General features: G+C 43.2%; 1 protein-coding gene across 2 annotated transcripts in view; it reads right to left on the reverse strand.

The window, feature by feature from the left end:
• Positions 1–26037, reverse strand: part of GALNT17 (polypeptide N-acetylgalactosaminyltransferase 17) — a 283130-nt gene that overhangs the window by 139809 nt on the left and 117284 nt on the right. For both annotated transcript variants that reach the window (XR_014714398.1, XM_084651006.1), the window contains exon 5: positions 21401–21598. Coding sequence is in view for 1 of the 2 variants with exons in the window: in XM_084651006.1 (XP_084507132.1) it covers positions 21401–21598 (198 nt within the window). In the remaining variant the exon portion in view is untranslated. The remainder of the gene's footprint in view (positions 1–21400; positions 21599–26037) is intronic.

Raw genomic sequence — 26037 nt, forward strand, 5'->3', positions numbered from 1 at the left:
TTTCTTTGACATTCTAATTGACATATTTTATGCCCTGCTCCATTTCAAAGCTTTGTAAAGTACAGGTGCACAGGATTAGGGTTCTGAGGATGTCACAATAACAAATAAAATCCATTTGGAAAGAGTATGATTAAAACTAAAAAAAATAAGGTTTTCTGCATCCATCATCATATGAACCAAGTTTTGAATATATGCTCAAGTCAGATAATCCTTGGTTTAAATTTAGCATTTTAGGATGATTTGAGTCATTGGACAGTATGATCAAATGCTCAGGACACAGGCTGCCTTACCTTAGATGCATGCTTGCAGCACAGCATAATGTCCAATTTTCTTGTAAATGGCTTAGTCAAATGAACCTGTCTCCGTTTGAAGTGGTGCCAGGAAGACAGACAGGGGCAAGATAACACCTGTAGAGCCATGGTGTGTATTTACATTTTAATGAGCCATCCTCCTGTGACATCACTGATTAGTCTCTTGGATGGCATGCCATGAGTTGCACGGAGGTAATGGTATCACAACCTGCTCAGTATATATTTCTAGGCATAACTCTATTTTCATTTTAGCTTTGCAGTTTGCCTTTAATAAATCATTTTTCCATTAAAATAAACGATCGCGGTGTGCTGTTCATTCATGCATATGAAATTGAGTCATTGCACATACTGTAGTGCTAGTGGGTCATGGCACCATACAAATGCTTCTCGGGGGTGCTGGAAGCATTTAGCTAAGTTTGGTTCGAGTCTGCGGAAGATGTAGTGAGAGGTGGTCAACAGTTTTAATCAAAACATTTTTGAAGTGAAAAAAATCATCAAAATGAAAGTTCCAAGAGGCGAGATTTTGGGGGGCGGTGAGGCGGTCAAGAAACTTAAAACTCAAAAAACAAACTATTTTTGGTTTTTTGGCAACCAAAATCTTTCAGCTGAAAACTTTTAAAGAAAAATTTCACCAATTTGTTTTTATTTTTACTAAAAAAGTGGGAATTTGAGTTGGCTTTTATTTACCTCTCTTTAATTATTATGATCCTTGTTACTGAAGAAAAATACAACTGCCATTAATGCTGCTATAATAATTATAATTTATTATTTGTATTACAGTAACACCTAGAGCCCTGATTGAGATCATGGCCTCAATGTGCTTGTGCTTTATAAACACACAACAAGAGATAGTCCAAGTCCTGACGAGCTTATGGCCCTGACTCAGTGAAATATTTTGGCACATGCCTCGCATTAAGCATGTGATAATTCCATTTAAGGTACTCTTGTACTCAGAGTTAGTCAGGCATTTACATACTTTGCTGAATGGAAGCTGAAACAGATGAGCAAGGAAAGGTGGAAGAAAGAAATGATCATCATCGGTTTCAGAGTAGCAGCCATGTTAGTCTGTATTCGCAAAAAGAAAAGGAGTACTTGTGGCACCTTAGAGACTAACAAATTTATTTGAGCATAAGCTTTTGTGAGCTGCATCAGATGAAGTGAGCTTGTAGCTCACGAAAGCTTATGCTCAAATAAATTGGTTAGTCTCTAAGGTCCACAAGTCCCCCTTTTCTTTTTTTGATCATCATCCTCATTTTGAAGGTGGGGAACTGAAGTGCCAAAGGATGAAGGGCTAGCTTTGCAAAACTGATAAAATTATTTTTAAAAATGATATCTTCTGTGGGCAAAATGATCACCTCATATCTGACCTTTCAGTCCTCATCCTCAAAGGAACCTGCACACCACCTTCAAAAGATGAGCCTGAGAACTTAAATTCATAACTCTGCAACATGGCCTCTACTAAATCCAGAACTCATGGATTTAATACAGACTCTGGATTTATGGCTCATTACAATAATCTGTAACCCACTAACCCTCCTTTGTCCCATGACTGTAGAGGTGTTAACTGTCCACTTCACCTTGAAGTGTCTCTTGCACCTTGAATGGTCTCTTGTTAATTCCTTATCTGTTTCATCTGTAACACTCTGCGTACCTTTCCAAGATCTGAAGAAGAGCTCTTTGTAAGCTCATACATACATACACACCCACACGTATACATGTCAAAAATGTCAACCAATCAAAAAGGATGGGTAAAAAAAAAAACTTGCATCAGCTTGAACTTGAGTTGATAGATGAGAATATATTCCTTTCCTTCAAAGTGTCCGTTTCCTTTCCGAGAAAGAGAAAATGCAGTAAGACCTCTTTTGTCAATGCAGAAGTTGTTTGCAACTATACACAGAAAAATGAGGGGAAAAACATATAGGAAAACTGCTCTGTCATCCCAGGCTCCATTTCAGAGTGAATCAACACACACTTTTCAAGCTCACTTATCAACACCCTATGGTACCAATTTATTTGGCACCTTTCATTTTGAGCTTCCTACAACAGGCAACTGGATGCAGTGTGTGTGCATGTGTGTAATTACTTAATTGTATCAATTGAATTAGTATCTCAGAACAAGCTTGCTCTGTCAAGTTCCATCCTTTCCTATCTTCAGATGCAAGCAGTCCATTGAATCACAGCCAAACAAAATTCTCCATTAACTGCTAACATAATAATAATGGTCCAAATCCCCAAGCCCTTTACGCACTTCTAGGCCATTAGCTGTGTGTTGGGTTGTTCCAAAACACTTGTGATCTGTGGAGCAGTTCAGATCCAAATCCTAACATCGCACCTAGGACCAGTCTCTAATTCCAAAGGGTGAATGGCCACTTGAGTAGAGTCAGAGACTTTCAAATTTTCTCATTCACTCAGCACTCTGTAAAGGTCATAGCTGACACTCTGGGCAGCATGTGACATGGCTTCCTGACACACTATCTTTGCTCACTTTTCACACTTCATGGGAGATGTGTGTCTTGGTCAATAAGAGACTAGTTTTATTATTAGAAAGAAAAGAAAAGACAACCACCAAACTTCTTTCCTCTTTTTAAAAAAAAGCAGGAAGCTGAAATCCCATGTGGAAAACATATTTGTGAAGAATCTCAGCAGAGCATCTGGAAACCTATCAGACATTCTTTTCTCTCCAAGGCTGGACCTGACAAGAACATCTATTTTAAATAGCAAATGAGATAGAAGACAATTATACAGTGCCCATTTGTGAAATTGATTGATGGCTTTTCTAAGTGAAGGGAAAAATAGAAGCAGAGTGGTGATGGTGGTTGTGGGGAAACAGATTATTTCCCTTTCTAATGTCAATCCACTGGTTTAGAAAAGAAAGAAAGAACTTACAAATATTCATAGCTGGTGACTTTATTCTCATTTTCTAGGAAAATGGGCTTGTTGAAAATTAACACAGAACTTTCATATCTTGCTGCACCAATCCAAGAGATTGACAGTCATTTCCTTGAATAGTTTATGTCATTTCTTTCTGAATTACTTGACTTGGAGGGAAAACAGAGATAAAGAGGGGGTACTAAATTGAGGTTACAACTGCTGAGTCATCAACTAGTGCCTGGTAAATGCCACCACAAAAGGATTGTGTTGGGTAAATTCAGAAGTTGTACCATGGTTTTTTTTTCCTTCTCCTGCCAGCAGACTGCACTGCATGCAGTAAAGATGGATGAAAGATGGGTGGGTAGGGAGATACCATGGAACCAGACACCTCAGTGAAAACACAGGGGCTTATAGAACTGCAGGAAACGCAGATGGAAAAGCCCATCTGAGTCCAACCCACCGCAAGACAGCTCTCTCCCTAGTGATGCACAGATGCAACAAAGCACAAGCAGCACGTAGCTAATCCCACTGGCTTCAATGTGAGTTTTATACACCATACTTAAATTGAAGCATGTGTGTAAAAGGATTGGGACCTATTTTACAGTACCCTCCTCCTACCAGACCAGGTTTTGCTCTTGCTGAACGAGCTCCCTTCCTGAGCTTTCTCAAGGAATCCAGGGAAGCTGTTCCCAGCAGGGTTAGTTGTTTTATTTTAAGTCTTCTCAACAAACCAACCAAACCTTGCAGACTCTTCCCTCAAAGTCCATGCAGGCCAAGCAATCCCTTCCCCAAGTCTGTCCCTCACTGCAGTTACTTCAGTAACCCAAATTTCCTGGCTCTTACCTCAGAGCCTCAGCAATAAAAGACTCCACACAGTCTCCCGCTATCTGTTCAGTTCCTGGAACAATTCATCTCTGCAGTAGCTCCAGCAGCAGTCCGTTCAGAGCCTGGCACCCAGCCCCATAGCTTTCTGGTCCTTCAGGTCCTCCTGCCCTCTTTTATAAAGGTTTCTAGCTCAGGTGCAGTGGGTGGGGCTAATCAGCCAGCCAGTCAGCTGCAAGTCTCTGATCCCCAAGCAATGGTATACCTGGTAAATACTTTGCTCAGTGAGGCTTGACTGCTGTGGGACTAATAAGTTATAGAACAAAATACAAGATGAGGGCCTCAACAGACCAAAAACTGGAGACAAACATGTCTGAGAAGGCTATGGTATGGGAGTGAACCTCAGAGCTCCTAAGTGTTGTGGCCCCCCATATGTTAATGGCTTTAATATGGAGTGGCAGGCTTTAACTAGTCAAGCAAATGATGCATGTATTCAGGAATTAAGAAGAACAGTGTGTGTGCTATTTAGAGACAAATATGAACAACTGTAACCCTATCACTCATTAGTAAGAATTTGCTCTCTCTTAAAAGTGGATTGTCTCCAGGGCACTTGGGAACTTAAATAGGCGTAGGGCTCAAAACATAGCATCTGAAATCACATATGGTGAGCAGTGAGAGGGCAGGACGGTCTTAATATACTCAGTGTTGAGTGCTGTGCTATTCATCATGCTTGAGGGGAAAAACAGAGAGCGCAACGAGGACTCAGCCCCCTAATAAAATAATTAGGATCAAAAGCAATGTTGTTACTCTAAAGCCAGTACCGTGGCATTGGAGCATTAAATGGGCAGGGGGAGATTCAGAGTTCATAACTGCCTCGTCGGATACTTGCTTTGTCTATTCAGAGCCAACGCACTTTACATGCTGTCCCTCTAGAAGAGATAATTTTGTGGTATTTACTAGAAAGAGATTTGCTTTGGATAATCAAAAATGCAGTTAGCATTTTTTGGAGCATGTTTTCATTTACATATGAATGGATACCATCAGCAAAAATATCCTACAATCCTGAGTTATTTTTTTTAAGGACATGCTAAGTGCTCTGCTTTATCAGGCTTTCTCAAGGGTACCAACTAATTGCACAGAAGTTAGCCAGATGCCAGTCTCTCCTTTTTGGGGAAAAAGATGACCCTGTAACAAAAAAAGAGCTGACTCGCTCCCAGTGTCTTTCCAAAATACAGCTCCTGCTGGTGCAGCCTGAAATGCATTCCTTGCAATATTCTGTTAAACGTTTGGAATGTTTTGATGTGTGACCTATAGGCAAAAATGCTGGCAACAAGGACTCTATGTTCCAGAGTTCCGAAAATTGTCTCTTTCAAAGCTCAGTTCTTTTTCAGCCATGAGACTAGTGCGTGGCCCACAGGGCATAGCAACAGTGCCTTGCAGGAGCCTCCGCTTGCCCTCAATAATAGCAATTTTGATAGCTGTTGCTAGATCCAGCCTTAAATTCATTTTAAAATGAAATGTTTCAGTTTGATTTGATTTAGTGCTTTGCACCCAGCAGGAGAGACATGTCTGAATCTTCCATTGATGGCAACTTACTCTGAAAAAGCCTGCAGCTTGACCATCTTTCATGTATACCTGGCCTGTCAGGGGTGTGACTCTTCTGTCAACTACCACGACTACTCAGCCCAAGGACATCTAACTATACAGTGTTATCTTCTCCCTTTACTAGCTAACGGGCAAAATTTTAGCTTAATAACTGTCTTTCCATATAACTGAGGTGCTCAAGATCCCATATATTTGTTTTCTCAACTGCTGATCCAAACCAATCAAGCAGGCATAGATTCAGATTTATAGCTGCAATGAGCCACGAGGGGAACTCAGAAGGAGAAAGCATTGGGGACCATCTGGACTTTAAATAACTAAATAAATAAACTCAGAAGTGCTACTGCTTAACTCTTGGATTAGACCAATAGCTTCCCTGTCACCTCTACTGGAGTATGCTTCATATACCTGCTCATTGAACGGGTTCATCCATTAGTAAGAACTGTTTAACAAAGAGAGCTCCCTAGAATCAATGTGGCTACGTGAAGGCTATGAAGTAAGGCCAACTGGTGAAAGAAAATATTTTCACTGGGAAAAAAAATAGTGTTTTCTTTGACTAGCTGAGAACTATTGAACAAGAGGCCCAGAGAGATGACATGTACAGCAGCTGCTGTTTCCGAGAATCCTAGGTCAGTTTTTGATGCTAAAGATTTTAAAGCAGGCAAAATGTATACAGTCATAAGTACTGTGTTGGTGTCCTTGATGAAAAGATTTGGTGGTCCCCATTCAGTTACTTCACACAAAAAACCCCTGCAAACCACTATCACTATTAGCGCAAGTCTGAATAGAGAGGCCAAGGTAACAAAAACTTCTCCTTGTTTTCTAGTGAGGACACGAGGGCAGATAGAGGTTTAGTGACTTGCCACAGTCACATATGGATTTATTGGCAGCACGGGGATTAGAACTCAAGTCTCCTGAATCCCAGTCTCTGTGCTCTAAGGACAGCTCCTGCTACCTTCCAGTGACCCATTTTGTCCATAAAACATGTAAGTTGTGTGAGTACATTTTGCAGGCACAATGTAGCTACTTGTTTCAAAATTTAGCTCAATTTAGACAGGCAAATACAGAGATCAGAAGAGTTAGGTGCGCAGGGCAAAACTGGGCCAATACAGTTTGTAAAGCCTCCAACATTCCAGTATAGAGGCAGCATGGAGCATTCAGGGAGCAAACACTTATGGATATGATAATAAGGATCTTTTAATTTAAACTATACCTATTTATGCAACACTGAGTGAAAAAGACAGTGAATTAAAGTGCACATAAAAGGAAATCATAGCCCCCAGCACTCTCTCTCAAAGATTCACTTTTAAGTCTCTTTGATGAAGGGCTGCTATATTTTGTCACTAAGTGCAATCGACTCTATTATCACTTCTTTGTTTTGAACACCCACCTCAGAAGTCATTAAATACTTGGCTTCTTAATAAGAATAGCTTATTCTTAGCCAATAAATCATTTAAATGCCATCTGCTCAAATAAAAAAGAAATTCAAAGAGCCAATTCACCCCCCAGTATATTTTCCTTCGTTTATGTTTTAAAACTAAAAGACATTAGTATAATCAATCAAAGATAGCTTTTCTCCTAGGGGAAGTGTGAACAGACCACAGAACAGGCTCAGTTTGACTTTGACTTACACATCCACTTTATGCACAACTTATAAGCAATTCTTCCAGCATGACACAAATTCAGTACATTTCTCTTGCCCTGGGTTGTTTTGTTTGTTTGTTTAATTATTATTGAGAATATTTATTGTTATTTATCTTCCATTTATTTAGTAACTTTTATCCCACAAACGCTTTACAAATTATGGGCCAAGTCCTGATTGCCTTACTTCTCCAAGTAACTTTGACTTCGGTACGGCTACTTGTGTGACTGAGGCCTGGTCTACCCTTACAAGTTTTACTGGTAAAATTAGGGAGGAAATAATTTTTTACTGCAATAATTACACCAGGAAAAACCCTAATCTGGGTAGTTATACTGGTGTAAAAGTGACGTATACTGGTATAGTTATTTCCTTTCCCAAACGGGAATAAACTATATAGGTAGAAGCACTTTTATACCAACATAACTGTGTTCATGCTGGAAGGGTTGGACTGTTATACCAGGTACAAGCCCTAAAGGTTCCCTGTATTGGGCCCAGTTTTAAAGCCTTCAAGAAAGGTTTCTGCTGACATCAGTGGGAGCTTTGCTTCAGTAACGACTTCCAGACTTGGTCCTACCAATTCAAAAAGCAGTTATACACAAGCTTAAGTCCCACTGAATTCAATGGAACTTAAGCACGTGTCTGAAATTGACCATATAATTAAATGCTTTGCTGAATAGGGATGAATTTAAGCATATGCTTGCCTGGTTTGCTGAATTGCAGCCTGAGAGAGGAATCACTTCACTCACTGTAGAAATGCAGCCACCTCTGGGGTGAACATGCCAGCTATTTAACACCCTACCCAGCACCTTAGAACGAATTCAACCCCACCCCCCAAATCTCCACCTAGGAATGTTTTGTCAAAAGAGGCATGGAGGAGATGCCTTTCTTGAGACGCATTTAAGAAGACCTCGTTGTCCATTATTTCTGCAGCTTTTTAATCTTGGTTAGTTTATGTCAGAATCTCTGTCATTGCTACACCTGTGCTGACATACAGACAATGTATGAGACCCTGAACCAAAGACCATTGATAGTCTTTCCATTGGCTCCAGTGGGTATTGGATCAGGCCCTTGGCTTCCAAGTAGACCCACCTGCAGCTGTCATTCCTAATCACAACAGCAGCCTTAGGAAAGAGGAGAATCTTTGAAAAAGGTATAATATTGATATTCTTGGAAAGGATGTACTGTTTTTCATCCCATAGGTCTATTACTAACATCTCCCTCTATTAATTAAAAGGAACAGCTACACATAGTCACAGTCCCGATACTTCAGTGATGAAGGGTATTTAGCTCTTCGGGCAATGAGACAAATCTGTTAATCTTATTAAACCAGACAACATTACAAACGATCAGATGCTCCTTTTCCTGACACTTTGCACTAAATTCCGCAACATTAAAGATGACCGGACATAGAATTCTTTATAAAATGACCGGACATAGAATTCTTTATAAAATGCATGACAGACAACCAAAGCTGTGATAGCCTTCAACTATCCAAACCTCACACAGAATTTCCTTAGGGAATCTGCAAAGTTTGGGAGCTTAAAGTATCCCTCTGCAGAGTAAAGTCACCTTTTATAAATGGTGTGTGTGTGTGGGGGGGTATTCTTGCTCAGTTCTCTCGTCAAAATAAGTCATTCGCTATTTTCTCTCATTTAAAAATCAATTTAAAATTAAAATCAAGAAAATCAACTAGGCTGTGTTTTTCGCGTAGCTTGGATTGTCATTGCAAAGCTTATCACCGAAAGATAAATCCAAGATAAGGGAGGTGAAAGCTTCCTGTAAAATAAAGTACTTTGAAGGTGGTAAAAAAATGTATAATTGTGGTTTAACTTTGGGATGGGTGAAAAAGTAAGATCCTAACCCAAATCTGTCCGTCCTGTGAGCTGAAACCAGACCAACCTGTTCTGAGTTTAAAAAAAAATAAATCAGTTCACTTCTTCCTCCCCACCCTCCATTATTTTTTATTTTCATATGCCTCTCTTCTGCTTCGTTCCAGCCAGGGGAAAGTTCTGAAATACATTAAAAAAAAATGACCTAGCTGTATGACTGGCCCATTTGGAAACCAGAATAACTGGAAATTGCACTAAATAAGGCTCTTGTATGATTTATTCATTAAAAAGTTTAAATGTGTAGGTGCTTATTACCAAAGGCCTCTCCAGCAACAGTAAATCACAGTGAAATCAAGCATAAGCCTGCAAGCAAGTGCTCTTCCCAGCCTGGTCTAAGGCTCTGATCCTACATACTCTGCAGTCAATGGGAATTTTGCCTTTGATTTCAATTGGTGCAGGATCAAACACTAAAACAATGTCCATGCAACGCGTATGGTATAGTTGTTACCTCACTTTCTATAGCCCAGTATAAGTCTTCCATCTTCATTAAATAAACAGTTCTTTGCCCCATGATGCCACTGCACTAAGATTTAAAACCTGCCTCAGTTTACAAGCGGGAGATGGCAAGAGAGTGTACTCAGTGAAGGGCCCTTTGGTCTAAAACAGGCTTCTTCTGTTGTCTGAAATTACCCAGATTTATTGACCTTCAGGACAAGGTGCAAGGCCAAGCCATATACGCAGGCTGTTGCAGAGGTGGGTTTTGGGAGGAGAGGATTTTGGGGGCTTGTGAACAGCTTGATTTTGTTGTAGCAATTTATTGCACGAGTACATAGAGCTTTGGATAGGTGCCCCTCCCCCTCTTTGGGTACGAATCTATATAAATAGTTCAGATGATAGCTCTACAGTTGTTATGAAGCTGTCACTGCATTCATACGTCTCACATATAACACAAGCAAAAAGCTACACAAAGTGTTCTTCAGAAAGACCAGGCTGGGATTTCAAAAGCATTCGATGATGGTCTATCACTGTCTTACATTGAAATCAAGGGAAGTTTCACCATTGACTTCAATGACAGCATCGTCAGGCTGGAGCTGAAAGCTTCTGAAAATTCCACTCACTGTGTTTACAAAGGAATAAAAATCTTATTGCAGTTTGTACCATCTCATTAAAAGCAGTAATCCTGCCAGAAATGAACAAAAAATAAAGTATTCCTATGTTTTGTCTAAAGTCAGTTTCCAGAGATGTTCTGGGACTGTTCAGAATAATTGACACCAAAGAAACAATAAATAATCACAATAATTCTGCCTAATCTTATGAGGTCCAACCATTGTCATCTACGATTAATGGTCTGCATAAACTCAGAGTTACTAGATGTCTTCTGATAAAAATGCCACACTAATAGTTTAATGCTGGGTAAAATATTCATAATAGCTAAGCAAGCCTGCCTAAATCAATATATTGCAGTTTTGATGTGCTGCCATAATAGGTTAACCTGTAAAAGCTTACAAGGCAGAATGGAAGTGAGCTCCCCTGAGCCTGAAAACTCATTTGCCATCAAAATGCATGACTACAGATGTTATTCTGTGAAATCTACTTGATAGTAAAGACCAATCTAAAAATATGTGCTTGTCCTGTGCAAAACAAATACTTCAGACTTGAAGTGTCGCCTGCAAGGATTCTCAAGGGCTAGACTGGGAGAAGACGGAATCCACCAATGAGTGGCGATAAAGCAAGCACATTTACTGATAGGATTGAATCTGCACAAGTCCAGAGTAAAGATCAACATCAGCAGATGAGTGCTTCGAGAACTAGAAAAGACTTGGGATCTGGAATCTTAGGGCCTGATCCAAAAACCAGCTGGCTTTCCATTGACTTTAGTGGACTTGGGATCACATATTTAGAGCTGAACCTAATGGGAAAGCAGTCACCTCACCATAAGCATACTGACCACTTTGTTGGCCATCTCAGCAAAGAGGCTGAATGAGTGAATATGATGACTGAAATATCTTTCTACCTCTGGAGATGGCACTTTTCACAGTGGTACATTAGCTGAGAACTTCAAGGAAAGCTTGCCCTACCTTCTACGTGTAACAGGCGCATAAAATGGAGAACTCCACTTTCCTGTGTCATCAGTGTGGCCCTTTTCACTATCATTAAATTCAATCTGAAAGTCAAAGTCTAAGAGGAAAACATAGGGGAAAAACACAAGATAAATGCTGAAAAATTTATTATAATAAAACATTATGTAAAGGTAATAAACACACACATAATCCCCTCATTCTGGGTGAAATTCATTATTGTGCAGGGGTTCATCACAAGATCTGTATGCCACTTAAGCCCTATGATTGATACTATAACAATATACAATAAACACAAAGTCCATCTTTTAAAATGTGGGTGATGGCTAAAGATAGACACCTAAATCCACACTTAGTCCCCAATATTGCATCAGCATCTTTGATAGCATACACCCTTGTCTGGGTGCAAATTCCCATTAACCCACCAAGTCAGGATTGGGAGAAGCATTAGGAAGTCAATGGGCTTTGGGACCTGCACTAGCTTTATGTACTAAAAGAGGTTGCAAGGTTTCATAGGTACTGAGCAGCTGCAGCTTCCACTAACTTCAAGGAGGAAGGATTAGTCATGTCAAGCTTTACAGAGTATTGGTAAGCAAAATTCCCATTGACTTCAGTGGGGGCAGGATATAACTATATATATATGCTCATTGGGGCTTTACAGTGTGATTTTTCTCCCTTGCACCAAAAGGGAAACGTAATTGTGTTAGAAAAGTGCATAATACCATAGAATATTGCATTGTCTTGTGGGCACTAGATTGGTACTCAGGAGATCTGGGTTTGATTTTCAGGCCCAGTCTGAGACCTGGGTTCCACACCTGGCTTGGCCTGCTGGGTGACCTTGAACAGTGACTTCACCTCTCTTTGCCTCAGTTCTCCCATCTATAAAATGGGGATGGCACTTAAAGATCTACTGATGAAACACTACATTATAGGTAGGTATTAATTATTATTATTGCCAGCTCTGTCAATGGGTGTGTATGTCTGTGGGCAAGTCACTTAATTTCCCTGGTCAGAATTTTCAAGATTAACTAGCAGTTCAACTGGAGACACCTTAATGGGGCTTGATTTAAGTGCTGGGCACCCATGCTCTGAAATTGTGTCCTCTCAAGGTGTCTTATGCTTGGCAACAAAAAATTGAGGCATCCAGAGTCATTGGTCTCTTGAAAATCTTGGCCTCTTTGCCATCTGTATAACAGGGATAATATTTTCCTCCCTGGCAGGTACATTGTGAAGATAATGCCATTAATGTTTGTAAGGCACTCAGATATTGAGGTGATGGATAATCAGGTGAGTTATTTCGGAATGAACCTTGGCCATTTTTTTTCTTCTCACGAAAGAAATCTATCCTGCATTCCTAGTTATTGGCAATCAATAACTCCCAACAATGATTTCCATTTTAAAAAAATTACATTTAAATGAATAGTCATCTGTCTCTCAACACAAAGAAATGAAATACTATGTAAAACAACAACAAAATGATATAGCATTATCCAGTTTAATCAACCAGCTGTTTCAGAGCTGTCATAATGTACACCAGGCTGTTTAAATAGGACCCTTTGCTTGTCATCTTTGAGACAGCCCTAGAAGTGCGCTTTCAGAGCTCAAGGACATTAAGTGGGTGTTTTGCAAAGTAAGTAAAGGTATTCAGCAGCAGTGCTTCTGCATGTCAGATAGAATTGATCTGTCCAGTCGAGTGTAGAAGGTACACTGAAAATGTCAGGAAATCCCATTATAACCATTTGGGAATGTTATGTTCACAACACTGTCAATGGACCCACAGACCGTACAGCAGAGTTCCAAGACATTTCCTTCTGCATAGGGGCTAGCATATTCTACAACCACTATCAGAGAAAAATGACAACTCCAACTCTCAAGTCAGGCAAGCATCCCTGTTTGAGAAGGGCACTTAACTTTACACATCTGCTGAAGTGCTCTTATATTGAATAAGGAAGGATTTAAGCCTGTGTTTTATTGCTTTTCTGAATTGGAGCCCCAGGGTTTGAGATGTCCTGCAAATATACAGATCCTAACAAACCATGAGGCTGTCTTGCATAGAGTATGATGAGCGTGTCTGGCCATAAATCTTCCCAATATTGGTCACTATATAATGGTTCTGTTTCACTGAGTTTGACTTCAGTGAACTGAAAGAGTGAGAGAGGAGAAACTGGTACCTTTTGAAATAGCATCCCAATTGTGGGAGGCTGAGAGTCCCACCACTGTACTGTAAAAGGCCTGGAAGTCAAACTCTGCCAGCTATGAAATTAATAATTCTTTGAGCATTGTGAGAAGATAAATTTCAGCTTTGGAATGTGCTGTTTTTAGACAAGATAATCAATCAGTGATTTCACAGCATTTCCAAGTGACCTTTTGGTGCATCCTGCACAATACAGGAGGTGTTAGGTTATTTTCTTTTTCTTTGAAGTATTATGTTTCTTTGAACTCCCAGTAAATGCTGATCAATAACCATTAATGACAAAAAAACTGGATACACACAGACACAATATTTTGTGTATACACACACGCAAACTAAAAAAAATACTCCATCAAGAAACGCAAATCAAGAGAGCCCAATGGTGATGATCTAATCATAAGATGATTGTTTCAAGTATCACTTACTGACTTCTCATGGTGGGAGTTCTAATTTAGATGTAATCCATTATATTGTAATCATGATTTTATCTTTTTGGCAGAATTGGTCAACAGCAGCTCAGTTAGCTTGGCAAGGAAGGTCTATTCATAAATCGTTTGCATGCATAAAAGAGTGCTAAGTGTCAGGACATCTTTATATAGCAGATTCTTTCACATTATAGGAAGAAACATGAAAGAGGAAATGTTTCATGGAATCCAAAAATTACACCTTATCCTGCCTAGTCATTTAAAAAGCCTACTTTAGGGTCACATGGTACTCAAGAGAAAGATGGCTACTTAGTCCCAGACTTCTTGACTCCTCACCTATTGAAAGACTCCTCATCTCTAATAATTATTTTCCTAGCAAATGGGCAATAAGTTTCTGTCATAAACATTTAAATTAATCTCCTGGATAAAAATCAAATGATTGAATAAGGATTCAAATGAAAAAATGAGAGGCAATAAAATATCTAAGCCTGAATCCATATCTAAGCCTGAATCCACTATGCCGGGGGGGGAGGGGGGAGGATGGAGACGGGGACGGGGGGACTTTTTGGCCTGAGGGCCACAGCGGGGTTCCGAAACTGTATGGAGGGCCGGGTAGGGAAGGCTGTGCCTCCCCAAACAGCCTGGCCCCCGCCCCCTCCCACTTTCTGCCCCCTGACTGCCGCCCTCAGAACCCCCGACCCATCCAACCCCCCTGCTCCTTGTCCCCTGACTGCCCCCTCCCAGGACCCCCCGCCCCTAACCACCACCCCCGGGATCCCACCCCCTATCCAAACCCCCCACTCCCTGTCCCCTGACTGCCCCACCCCCTACCCACACACCCTATGACACGCCCCCCGGGACTTCCACGCCTATCCAACCACCCCTGCTCCCCATCCCCTGACCGCCCTCCCCAAACCTCCGCCCTATCCAACCATCCCCTGTTCCCTGTCCCCTGACTGCCCCGAACCCTATCCACACCCCCGCCCCCTGACAGGCCGCCCAGGACTCCCACGTCTATCCAACGCCCCTGTTCCCTGTCCCCTGACTTCACTGACCCCTATCTACACCCCCACCCCCTGACAGACCCCCCCAGGACTCCCACGCCCTATCCAACAGCCCCCTGTTCCCTGACTGCCCCCCGGAACCTCCTTATCCAATCCCCCTGCTCCCCGTCCCCTTACCAAGCTGCTCAGAGCAGCAGGACTGGCAGCCGCGCAGCCCAGACGGAGCCAGCCACACCATCATGCTGCCCGGCAGGAGTTCGCAGCCCCGCCACCCACAGCGCTGGCCACACGGCGAGCTGAGGTTGCGGGGGAGGGGCCGGGGGTGAGCCTCCCCGGCTAGGAGCTCAAGGGCCGGGCAGTATGGTCCTGTGGGCCGGATGTGGCCCGCGGGCTGTCGTTTGCCCACCTCTGCCCTACACAGATGAAGCAAGAGACGACAAGGTCACAGCAAAACCTAGCCCAAGCTGTCTCAGCCCTGAAAGAATTCCTCACAGACGGATAGGATTCAATCTCAAAAGGTGTAGGTGATGTAAAATCCTGAATGGCTTGCTTGGAAGATGAGCTACAAAAGACACCCATTGAAACCAGCGAAATTAAAGAAGAAACTGCCTCCTTAAAGCTTAGACTAGACAAACATTTAGAGAGCTGATCACCAGGCTGGCCACAGGCTAAATGGCGCTGCCCCCCTTCATTTGTAAAACTTTTGAATACCTTATTTTGTATTGAATTTGTAGCCCATTTCACGACTTTGACCCACGATTTGCCTGCATGATTTATCCCTGTCATATTAAACGGACCGGCAACACTCTACCCCTTATATACCCATGAGGGCAGGGCTGACAACATTCTAGGAGGTTTGAGGTAGTTCTCAGAAAGTCTGGAAGGTTCCACAAGATTCTACAAAGGTCCAGAACATTCTAGGAGGTTAATGAAAAATGAACCCACATATGGAATACCTGAATCATGCTACTTCAAACATCCTATTTTCCTGTTTGTCACTAACAACAAAAACAACACCCCAAGCCCGGTGTCGCCCCCCAGCCTGGCATCCCAGGAAGTTGCCTAGGTCTCCTGCCCCTAAATCCAGCCCTGAGCATATTTGCTTGATATAAAGCAGGAGCCTGGAGCCATCTTGAGGCTGGGCCATATTTTAGATGAGTTGCCTGCTATCATCTTGCTTTGCCTGGATAATTATCTCTTATGAATTAAACAGGGGAGAAAATTGTCTCCGAACACATTGTCTCCAGCCTCTGCTGCTGCATATTCTGTAGGTCTAGAATAAAGATTGTGTAGGACCAGATACCCAGGAGCAAGTCAGACCATTCCTTTCCACCTCTTTTAACACATAAGTCTTGATCAGGCTCTTCAAGGACTGTTAAAAACCAAGCATGTCAAAAATTCAAAACTGAAGGAAAAAAACAACAACAAAAAATACTTAACTCCTTACTTCACTCTCCTTCCTTTATCCTAAAAGGTCAACTATCTGAAATAGGCAAGATCTTTTTAACTTTGTTTTGCATATTGTAATTTAAAATTTTCCCATGTTTCCTTGCATAATTACAGAGTAAAACACAGCCATTCCTTTCAAGTAAACATTGCCATAAAATGTACAGTGCAGAGCACTATACAGCAAATAATCTTATTAATAATAATAATTGAAGCAGTTTATTTCTGTCTGTATACAGAATTATACCCATTATAATGGAAAGAGGCGGTATTTTACACATTTATCTTCCTCATAACGCTTCTCCTTTTGCATATTAATAATGCATATTAATAATTAGCAAGTTGTTAAATTATTTAACATTACTCTGAGGCTATTGTCTCTGTTTTGGCATTTCTTTTCCATATAGCTATTGGAAAGCATTGTGCCCTGCAATCCATATTCTCTCTAAGCCTTTGACTCTTACTTTCAAGTGATTCAACTCTTCTCAGCTTGAGGGGTCAGTGTCCATGTTACTGGACTCTCTAATGAAGTGAAGACAAATGATTATGTAGGCACCTCTTGCTACTGCTCATGTGGGTCTGTAGTGTATCTCCATCAGTCTTCACAGATCTCTGCTTTTCTGTTTAGTCCTCCTAAGTTTCTTGCACAATAGCAAAGGTGGCAGTCATGAACATCGGAATTGTCACAGTGGACGAGCCCTGAGATGCACTGAGTCCAGGATCCTGTCTCCAAAAGCTACCAGAACTAGATGCTCCAGAGGCAGACGTAAGAACCCTGCAGTAGGCAGATATGGGGTCATTTGCCCTCCACATAAGGGCTTATCCTGATCTCGGATAATTGAGACTGTCTTAAATCCTGAAGAATTGGGTTTAATATCACTTCCACAATTTTTTTTATCATTTATAAATTTTAAGGCCAGAAGGGACCATGACAACAGTCTAGTCTGACCTCCTGAATAACACAGGTCAAAGAACCTGACCCAGTAATTTCTGCATCAAGCCCCTAAATTCTGTGGAGAATATTCATCTGCTCCAAGACAGATTAGATGGCAATGAACACTTGCACACAAAGCACAATGCCTTCCACTACTCCACAGAGCCATTGCATCCATAGAATGAATTATGACCTCTGGATATTCTCAATATCCATGTAAATGTCCAAACCCTTTTTTAATCTTGTTACATTCTTGGCCTCAACGATTTCCTATGGAAGTGAGTTCTATAGTTGGGGAACCTCCCGCCCCCCGGCAGAGCCCCCACTCGGGGCTCCCGCATCTTAACAGAAGAGGTCATTACTGGATGATCTTCTGTGCTAGTCATTTGTTTTCTTGTGGAATTTTTTTTTTTAAACAACAAGCTCTTAATCATCAGGGAAGTATCTGTGCTCCCTACAGTACGTGGGAGAGCCACACCATATCCATAAACAGCAGCAACGGCAAAAAAATGCAGAATTGGATCAAAGGAGGCCTGTTCTGGTCTTACATTATTTTAAAAGAAGCGCAAGAGTTACTTAGCAGGGACCCTGCGGATCAGCTGCCATAGGGCGAGACAAAGCAGGTGAACGACTGACTCCTGACTCATATGGAAGGTAGCAGCTCTCTAGCTCATCTAGGTGATGGGTGAGGGAGGGAGAGGTAACAGATCAGCCTGACTCCTTATCTTTCCTCCAAAACCCGCTCCATTCCTCCATCACTGACACAAGCACCATTCTCCCCATTGCTCAGACCCATACACTGTGTGTTATCTTTGACTCTGCCTTCTCCCTTGCACACACATTCAGACTATGTCTGACTTGCATCTAAAATTGGGCCTTATTTCTCTGCATGCACTTCACTCAGAGCCCCTGTCACTCACATCTCAGCTGTTGCAATCTCTCCATTTTGCCACCCCTCCCACACACACTCCAATGCAATCTCCATGCAGCTGCTATTTGCCTACAAAAAGAAAAGGAGGACTAGTGGCACCTTAGAGACTAACCAATTTATTTGAGCATAAGCTTTCATGAGCTACAGCTCACTTCATCGGATGCATTCAGTGGAAAATACAGTGAGCCTCTAAGGTGCCACTAGTACTCCTTTTCTTTTTGCGAATACAGACTAACACGACTGCTACTCTGAAACCTGTCATATTTGCCTACAGTTTCCCTGCCTATTGCTCTGACCACATCATCCCCATTTTTCATATCTATCCACTGACTCCTCGGCTCTCCACAGCCCTCCCCTTCCTCAATCAGCCACTCTTCTAGGGTTGCCAGCAGTCTGGTTTTCGACCAGAACACCCGGTCGAAGAGTTACCCTGGTGGCTTCGGGGAGCACCACTGACTGGGCTGTTAAAAGTCCAGTGGGCAGCGCAACAGGGCTAAGGCAGGCTCTCTGCCTACAGTGGCTCCGTGTGACTCCTGGAAGCAGCGGCATGTCCTCTCCTCCAGCTTCTAGGCATAGGGGCAGCCAGGGGGCTCTGCGCGCTGCCCTTGCCCCAAGCACCAGCCTCGCAGCTCCCATTGGCCAGGAACTGCGGCCAATGGGAGCTGCAGGGGTGGCACCTGCGGACGGGGCAGTGCGCAGAGCCACCTGGCCGCGTCTCCACGTAGGAGCCAGAGGGGGGACATACGGCTGCTTCCGGCAGCTGCCTGAGGTAAGTGCTGCCCGGAGCTTGCAGCCCTGACCCAGCCCTGATCCCCCTCCCACCTTCCAAACGCTCGATCCCAGCTTGGAGCAACCTCTATCCCCAGCCCTACCCCAGAGTCTGCACCCCCAACCAGAGCCCTCACTCCATCCTGCAGCCCAACCCCCTGAGCCAGACTGGTGAAAATGAGTGAGTGAGGATGGGGAGAGCAAGCGACAGAGGGAGGGGGGATGGAGTGGGTGGGGCCTCTGAGAAGGGGGAGGGCAGGAGCGGAGCAAGGGTGATCAGTTTTGTGCAAGTATAAAATTGACAATCCTACACTCTTCCCTCTTATTGCATTTCCCCCCTTCTCATCCATGCTGTGTACAATGCCAGTCTTCTCCTGTCCACCTTTCACCCATGTCTTTGTGCTTCCAGGCTGCTCTCTATTCATGGTACTCAGCTCCAACCCTTCAAATCCCCTTCGACACCTATAAGAAATCTATCAACCAATGACAGCTAGGCTTAGGGGAGGGGGAAATAATAAAATGTCTATTTGTACATTAACATAGATTAAACGGGTTATTGCTCTTTCACTCACTCTTCCTATGTCCCATATTATTTATATAGTAAACTCTTAGGAGGAAGGACCACGCTTGTCTCTGTATACTATGAAGAAACATCAATATTGGGACCTTGGGGCACTAGTAAAAGATCAGTAATTTATCAGTAACAATAATGCTATACATAAGTGAACAATAGCAATAACAGTTCTCCATTCCCACCCACTGCATTCTTGGGGAAGTACTTTGGGGAAGACTTTCAAAGGTACGTATGGGAGTTTGGTGCTCAGGTTCCACTGTAAGTCCATGGGAGCTAAACATCTAATTCACATTTGTGGCCTTCTCTATTGCTAGTGCTTCCACGTCCAACATTTCGGTCACTGAAAAGTTACTGTGGAATAGGAAATTATAGGGGTGACCACACTGTTAGCATGTCCTTAGGACCACAGAGTCCTAGAGCTGAAGGCCAAAAGGGAACATTACATCATCTAACCTGAACCCCTCCCACCCCCCACGTATCACAAGTCATTAAATTTCACCCAGTTACTCCTGTATTGTGCCCAATAACTTGTGTTTGGCTAAAACATAACTTTCAGAAAGGGCTCTAAGTCTTGATTTGAAGTCAAGAGACGGACAATCCACAGTTTCTCCTGGTAGTTTGTTCCAATGGCTAATCACCCTCACGGTTAAAAAAAACCTGCCTTATTTCTAATTTAGATTTCTCTGGCTTCAGCTTCCAGCCATTAGCTCTATCTCCATTACACCATTTTTCCCAAGACGGATTTTTCCAGGATATACCTGTTTAGTGAGATGATATCCTGATCATTTTGTTGTCAGCAGGGATTTAAAATCATATTTAAAGAAAATAGATTATAGGCCTAGATATTGTGTTCTTGGAGTTGAGAGAAAACGTAGGTGTTTTCCCATGCCTACATTTGTAACAGCAGGCAAAATATGCCTGGTGGTAACACCCCCTCAGCAGCCAAGCCCATAGCAGCACATTATAAAAGAGCAATATACTGTAGCAGGTAAAAACAGTCCTGTAGCTGCTTAGACGTTGTCCGACAAATTACATTATATGAGAAAAATCAGCTCATTCCTGTGAATTTAAAAAGTTAACAATAAATATAATAACCTGAATTATTTTCTAGTAAAGTGACATTTTAAAATCTACAATTAAAACCTCTGCTTGTATAGTGCAACGGAGTCCTGATTCCTTACCGGTTCCCTGAGTATAAATGCAATGTGAAATAATATGATGGTCCTCCACTTGGAAAAGTGAAATCCCTCACCACAGTAACATATGAACACAGACTCTACTCTCAGTCTATGACATTGTTGCCACAACTTCTGGGCCATCTTCCTTATTCTACAAGTCATAGCGAGCAGATCGAGGGACGTGATCGTTCCCCTCTATTCGACATTGGTGAGGCCTCGTCTGGAGTACTGTGTCCAGTTTTGGGCCCCTCACTACAAGAAGGATGTGGAGAAATTGGAGAGAGTCCAGCGAAGGGCAACAAAAATGATTAGGGGTCTGGAACACATGACTTATGAGGAGAGGCTGAGGGAGCTGGGATTGTTTAGCCTGCAGAAGAGAAGAATGAGGGGGGATTTGATAGCTGCTTTCAACTACCTGAAAGGGGGTTCCAAAGAGGATGGCTCCAGACTGTTCTCAATGGTAGCAGATGACAGAACGAGGAGTAATGGTCTCAAGTTGCAGTGGGGGAGGTTTAGGTTGGATATTAGGAAAAACTTTTTCACTAAGAGGGTGGTGAAACACTGGAATGCGTTACCTAGGGAGGTGGTAGAATCTCCTTCCTTAGAGGTTTTTAAGGTCAGGCTTGACAAAGCCCTGGCTGGGATGATTTAACTGGGAATTGGTCCTGCTTCGAGCAGGGGGTTGGACTAGATGGCCTTCAGGGGTCCCTTCCAACCCTGATATTCTATGATTCTATGATTCCATTTCACTGGCTCTCTTTGATTACTGAGCATGTCCTGGCTCCACAACATACCTGATTGGCAGTGAAGGGTCACCAGCATCCCACCAGTCTTTGGGAGGGCTAATGTACATGCACCATAACTCCCAGCTGTATCCATGGGCAGAGTTCTCATAACGCTGCACCTCAAAGTTGTCCTGCTTGATATTGTCGATGGATGGAAGAATAACCCTTTTCCGGTTTTCTTGGATTCGTGAAAGAACTGGCTCAGCCCTAAAAGGCCAAAAAGAAGGAAACAGAAAAGGGACATGAACTGCTGTTACAACACAGATGGACACAGTAGCACTTTAACAACCCATGTACCTGATGGCAACACTTAGGTTATGTGTATGCTGCAGTCGGAGGTTTGATTGCAGGACAGATTGGCACACCTGTGCTAACTTTAATCTACCCTACTGGCTAAAAATAGCAGTAGAGACATGGTGGCATGGGTTTCAGTGTGCGTTATCCAAGTCTGCCAGGGACCCTCCATCCGTACTGGCATAGCCAGCCCATGCCAAAACCCAAGCAATTACACCTCCATCTACAGTGTAGACATACCCCTAGTGAATGCCTTACTTCTGCTAGCTCGGACAGCACCCCTGTAGGACAGGGCAAAGAAGAAGGACCCATTTCTGTTCTCACTTAACATGGCATAATTCCAGTGACTTGTTGGAGTTACAAAGATGCAAGGGACAGCAGAATCCAACCAACAGAGGTTAAGTGACTGGCACTAGGCCACACAGCTGTTCAGGGTTTGTCTACACTACAAAATTAAGTTGACTTTATCTAATTCGACCTCGAGCCTCAGAATTAATTAAGTCGATTGTGCATGGCCACACCATGCTCATTGTCTCGATGGAGTGTGTCCTCACTAGCAATGCCTGCATCGATGCACAAAGCAGTGCATCGTGGGTAGCTATCCCAAAGTGCAACTTGCCACAGTGTGTTTTGGGAAGTTTGTGCAATGCCTCATGGGATCAAAACATTGTCACAGGGGAGAAGGGGAACACTGCGCCAACATCGCATGATGCACTGTGCTCAATGGCAAACAACCCAGAGGTTTTTGTGCCTTAAAACTGCCGCACGTATGCTGTAAGCCCAGAGGCATGGAGCCTGCTCAGTTGTGCACTCTTGCTGTGAGCATCTCAAACACCTTGTGCCTTCTCCTGCAGTATTTCCAGGGCTGAAGAAGGGTTGCTGTGTGGTACACGGCGATGTCCTGCAAGCAGCCCCATCTTGGCACCAGACCACCTTGCCAAAGAGTACATAAACTGAAAGGGATACTTTTCAATGGTGTTGCAAGCACTGGTGGATCACAGGAGCGTTTCACCGACATCAATGTAGGATGGTCAGGAAAGGTTCATGACGTGCGCATCTTTAGGAACTTGGGTCTCTTTAGAAAGCTGCAATCCGGGACTTTCTTTCCAGACCACAAAGTGAACATTGATGATGTTGAGATGCCTATAGTTATCCTGGGGGGACCCAGCCTACCCCTTGCTCCCATGGCTCATGAAGCCAATCTCTTGCCATCTGGACAGCAGTAAGGAACAGTTCAACTAAAGGCTCAGCAAGTGCAGAATGGAGGTTGAATGCGCCTTTGGTCATTTGGAAGGGCGCTGTAGAAGTTTACTAACAAGGTTGGACCTTTGTGAAGAGAACATCCCCATGGTTATAGCTGTCTGCTGTGTGCTCCATAATACCTGTGGAAAAAAAGGGGGGAAATTTTCCGCAGGGGTGGGCAGTTGAGGCAGATCGCATGGCAGCCATTTTTGAGCAGCCAGACACCAGGGCAATAAGAAAAGCACAGCAAAGGGCGCTGCGTATCCACGAGGCTTTGAAAAGCCGTTTCAATAATGAGTCACCATGGTGGAAGAAATAAGACTGCCCTGCCCAGAAACCTTCTGCAAAGGATTGCAGAGTACCTCCATGAAAGTTTCCTAGAGATATCCATGGAGGATTCCTGGGCTATCCCACCCCACATAAACACTCTTTTTCGGGGGCCACCCTTTGCGTAGCTGGAGCAGCCTCTTGGAAGCAGAGAACCACAGCACCTCGGTTTTTCTTCACAGTAAATGTGCAATACCACCGAATGCGTGCGCCCACTAAAGTTTAACTGGACTTTGATTGTAACTGTATACTCACCAGAGGTGCCTTCCCCAGCATCACGGTTGGCCACCGTGATGTCCTGCAACCCACAGGGCTCCAGGGTTAAAAATATTTCCTGGCTCTCAGGGAGAATGGATCCACCACTTGCCTGTCTCCCATTCTCCTCCTCTTCCTCCGCCTCATGCACCATACCGTCTTCCTCATTGTCCCTAGACTCACCACCTGTGAGGTGTCCATGTTGCTTGTGGGGGTACTGCTAGGGTCACCACCGAGAATCGCATGCAGCTTGCTGTAGAACCAGCGCGTGTGGGGTTCAGCCCCAGAATGACTGTTCGCCTCCCTTGGCTTCTGTTAAGCTTGGCAAAGTTATTTTATTTTCACACGGCACTGCTATGTCCCCCTCGTGTAGCCCTTCTCCCCCATTCCACGAGCGATCTCTGCATAGATGTTGGCGTTTCTTCTGCTGGATCGGAGCTCTGCTGCACACAGACTCTTCTCCTGACAAAGCAATGAGATCCACCACCTCCTGGAGCACATTTGGGGCGTGTAGTCTCCATGATCAGCTGTGCTCAAGCTGGCATGCTCCCAGTGCTGATCAAACAGGAAATGGGAAATCAAAAATTCCCAGGACTTTAGTAGAGGAGGGGCTGTTTCCTGCGTACCTGGCTGCAGTGCAGCAGAGTAGAGAATGATCTCCAGAGTGGTCACAGATGAGCATTGTGGGACACCACTTGGAGGCCAATTAAGTCGAATTACACAATGCTGCATCTGCACTACCTCGCAGTCGACACATGAACATCGAATTAAGCACTACGCCTCTCGCAGAGGTGGATTACAGAAGTCGACATTAGAAGCAACTTAGGTCGGCGTAAAGGACCCGATAGTGTAGACACATACATTATCAGGTCGACTTAAGGCGGCTTCCTTCAACCTAATTTTTTAGTGTAGACCAGGCCTCAGTGACAGAGCCTATATTTGAATTTGAGAGTCCCTGGCTCGCAATGCTGTGCTCAATCCATTAAACCACCCTCTTATAAACATACTCGGAGTAGAAAGTGAACACAAAAACCAGAGGCAAAGGAAAGTTCTTCATTTTCCTGAGATTAAATGGATACTTTTTAAGGTCTGCAATGCAGCTTTATCAGCCACCAGGAAGGCTTTAGAAGTTTCCGAGCTTCCACTCCATGGGATTTCCTTCCTGGGAGAAGCATGGACATATCAATTATGTGGAACTATTATCAATTAGGCTACAGGGGACAGCTGCTGCATATGGATTTCAAATAGCAACATACCCATATGTGTTAGGGTTAGGCTCTCTCTTACGCAATTGAATATTCCTGTGCAAAATTCATGGACCCAGTGGAGAATACCACAGTACACACAAAGAAGCAATTTCACAAACCAGGAAGAATTTAAGGTATAAAGGCTTTACGAGATCCTCCAGAGCTGGATATGTCCCTTTCATGCAGAGACAACAGAGACAGTCCATTTTGTAGTGGCTTGATGTGGTTACAAAGTGTTATAAACATGAATTCAGTTGTGTTTTAAAGACAGGTTTCAGAGTAGCAGACATGTTAGTCTGTATTCGCAAAAAGAAAAGGAGTACTTGTGACACCTTAGAGACTAACAAATTTATTTGAGCATAAGCTTTCGTGAGCTACAGCTCACTTCATGCATCTGATGAAGTGAGCTGTAGCTCACGAAAGCTTATGCTCAAATAAATTTGTTAGTCTCTAAGGTGCCACAAGTCCTCCTTTTCTTTTTGTGTTTTAAAGAGCATTTCCCCATCATTTTAACCAAGAAGGTATGATACCAGGCAATGTGGTGAATAAGGGCTAGTTTTTCAATACCGTCTTCTGACATTCCACCTACAAAGTCAGAATGCGTACAGTGAATATCTGTATATGCAGATTGGCTAATTGCACAATAGTGTTCATTTGGGAGTACAATTACCTGCTTTGCACACAATGGTGGCACTTCTGCACATACACTGTGCATGCACACTTTGCTGGAGAAATTTAGGAAGCCCATTCTGAAAGCATGCCAACAGAGACCAGATTTCCCAATATGAATGCTTAAATTGCCCTTGAGATCCTCAACTTGCTTCCACAAGTGGATATTGGCAGTAGGTGCAGGCAAATTTTCTGGCTGCACTTTGCTTCCTCCTCCCCCACCCCCACTTCTGAAAATGTGTCTCTAAATATAAGAAATAAAAGTAAATATAGGCATGGCTGTGCCGCTATCCCAACAGCGTTTCCTTGAAACATGCACACGGAAAACCACATATGGACCCAAGCCACAAAATTCTGATCTGGAACCCTGCTTCTGCTCCAGCTGAGAGTGTTCAGAGCTGGGGTTTGGGATCAGCCTCCCCTTTGTGAAAACAAGAACCACTGAACAGACAGGGCTCATTCTGTCTAGGATCTAAGCAATCAGTGAGAGCTGAGGATGTTCAGTGTCTGCCAAGATCAAGCTCATAATGCAGTCAAAGGAGCAATCTGCTACTCTCATTCCTTACTGATCAGAAAAGCTGCTTCAACAGTGAGTTCAGTAAATTATACTTT

The sequence above is a fragment of the Lepidochelys olivacea genome (genome assembly GCF_965140295.1).
Source record: "Lepidochelys olivacea isolate rLepOli2 genome assembly, chromosome: 17".
Classification (NCBI taxonomy): Eukaryota; Metazoa; Chordata; order Testudines; family Cheloniidae; genus Lepidochelys; species Lepidochelys olivacea.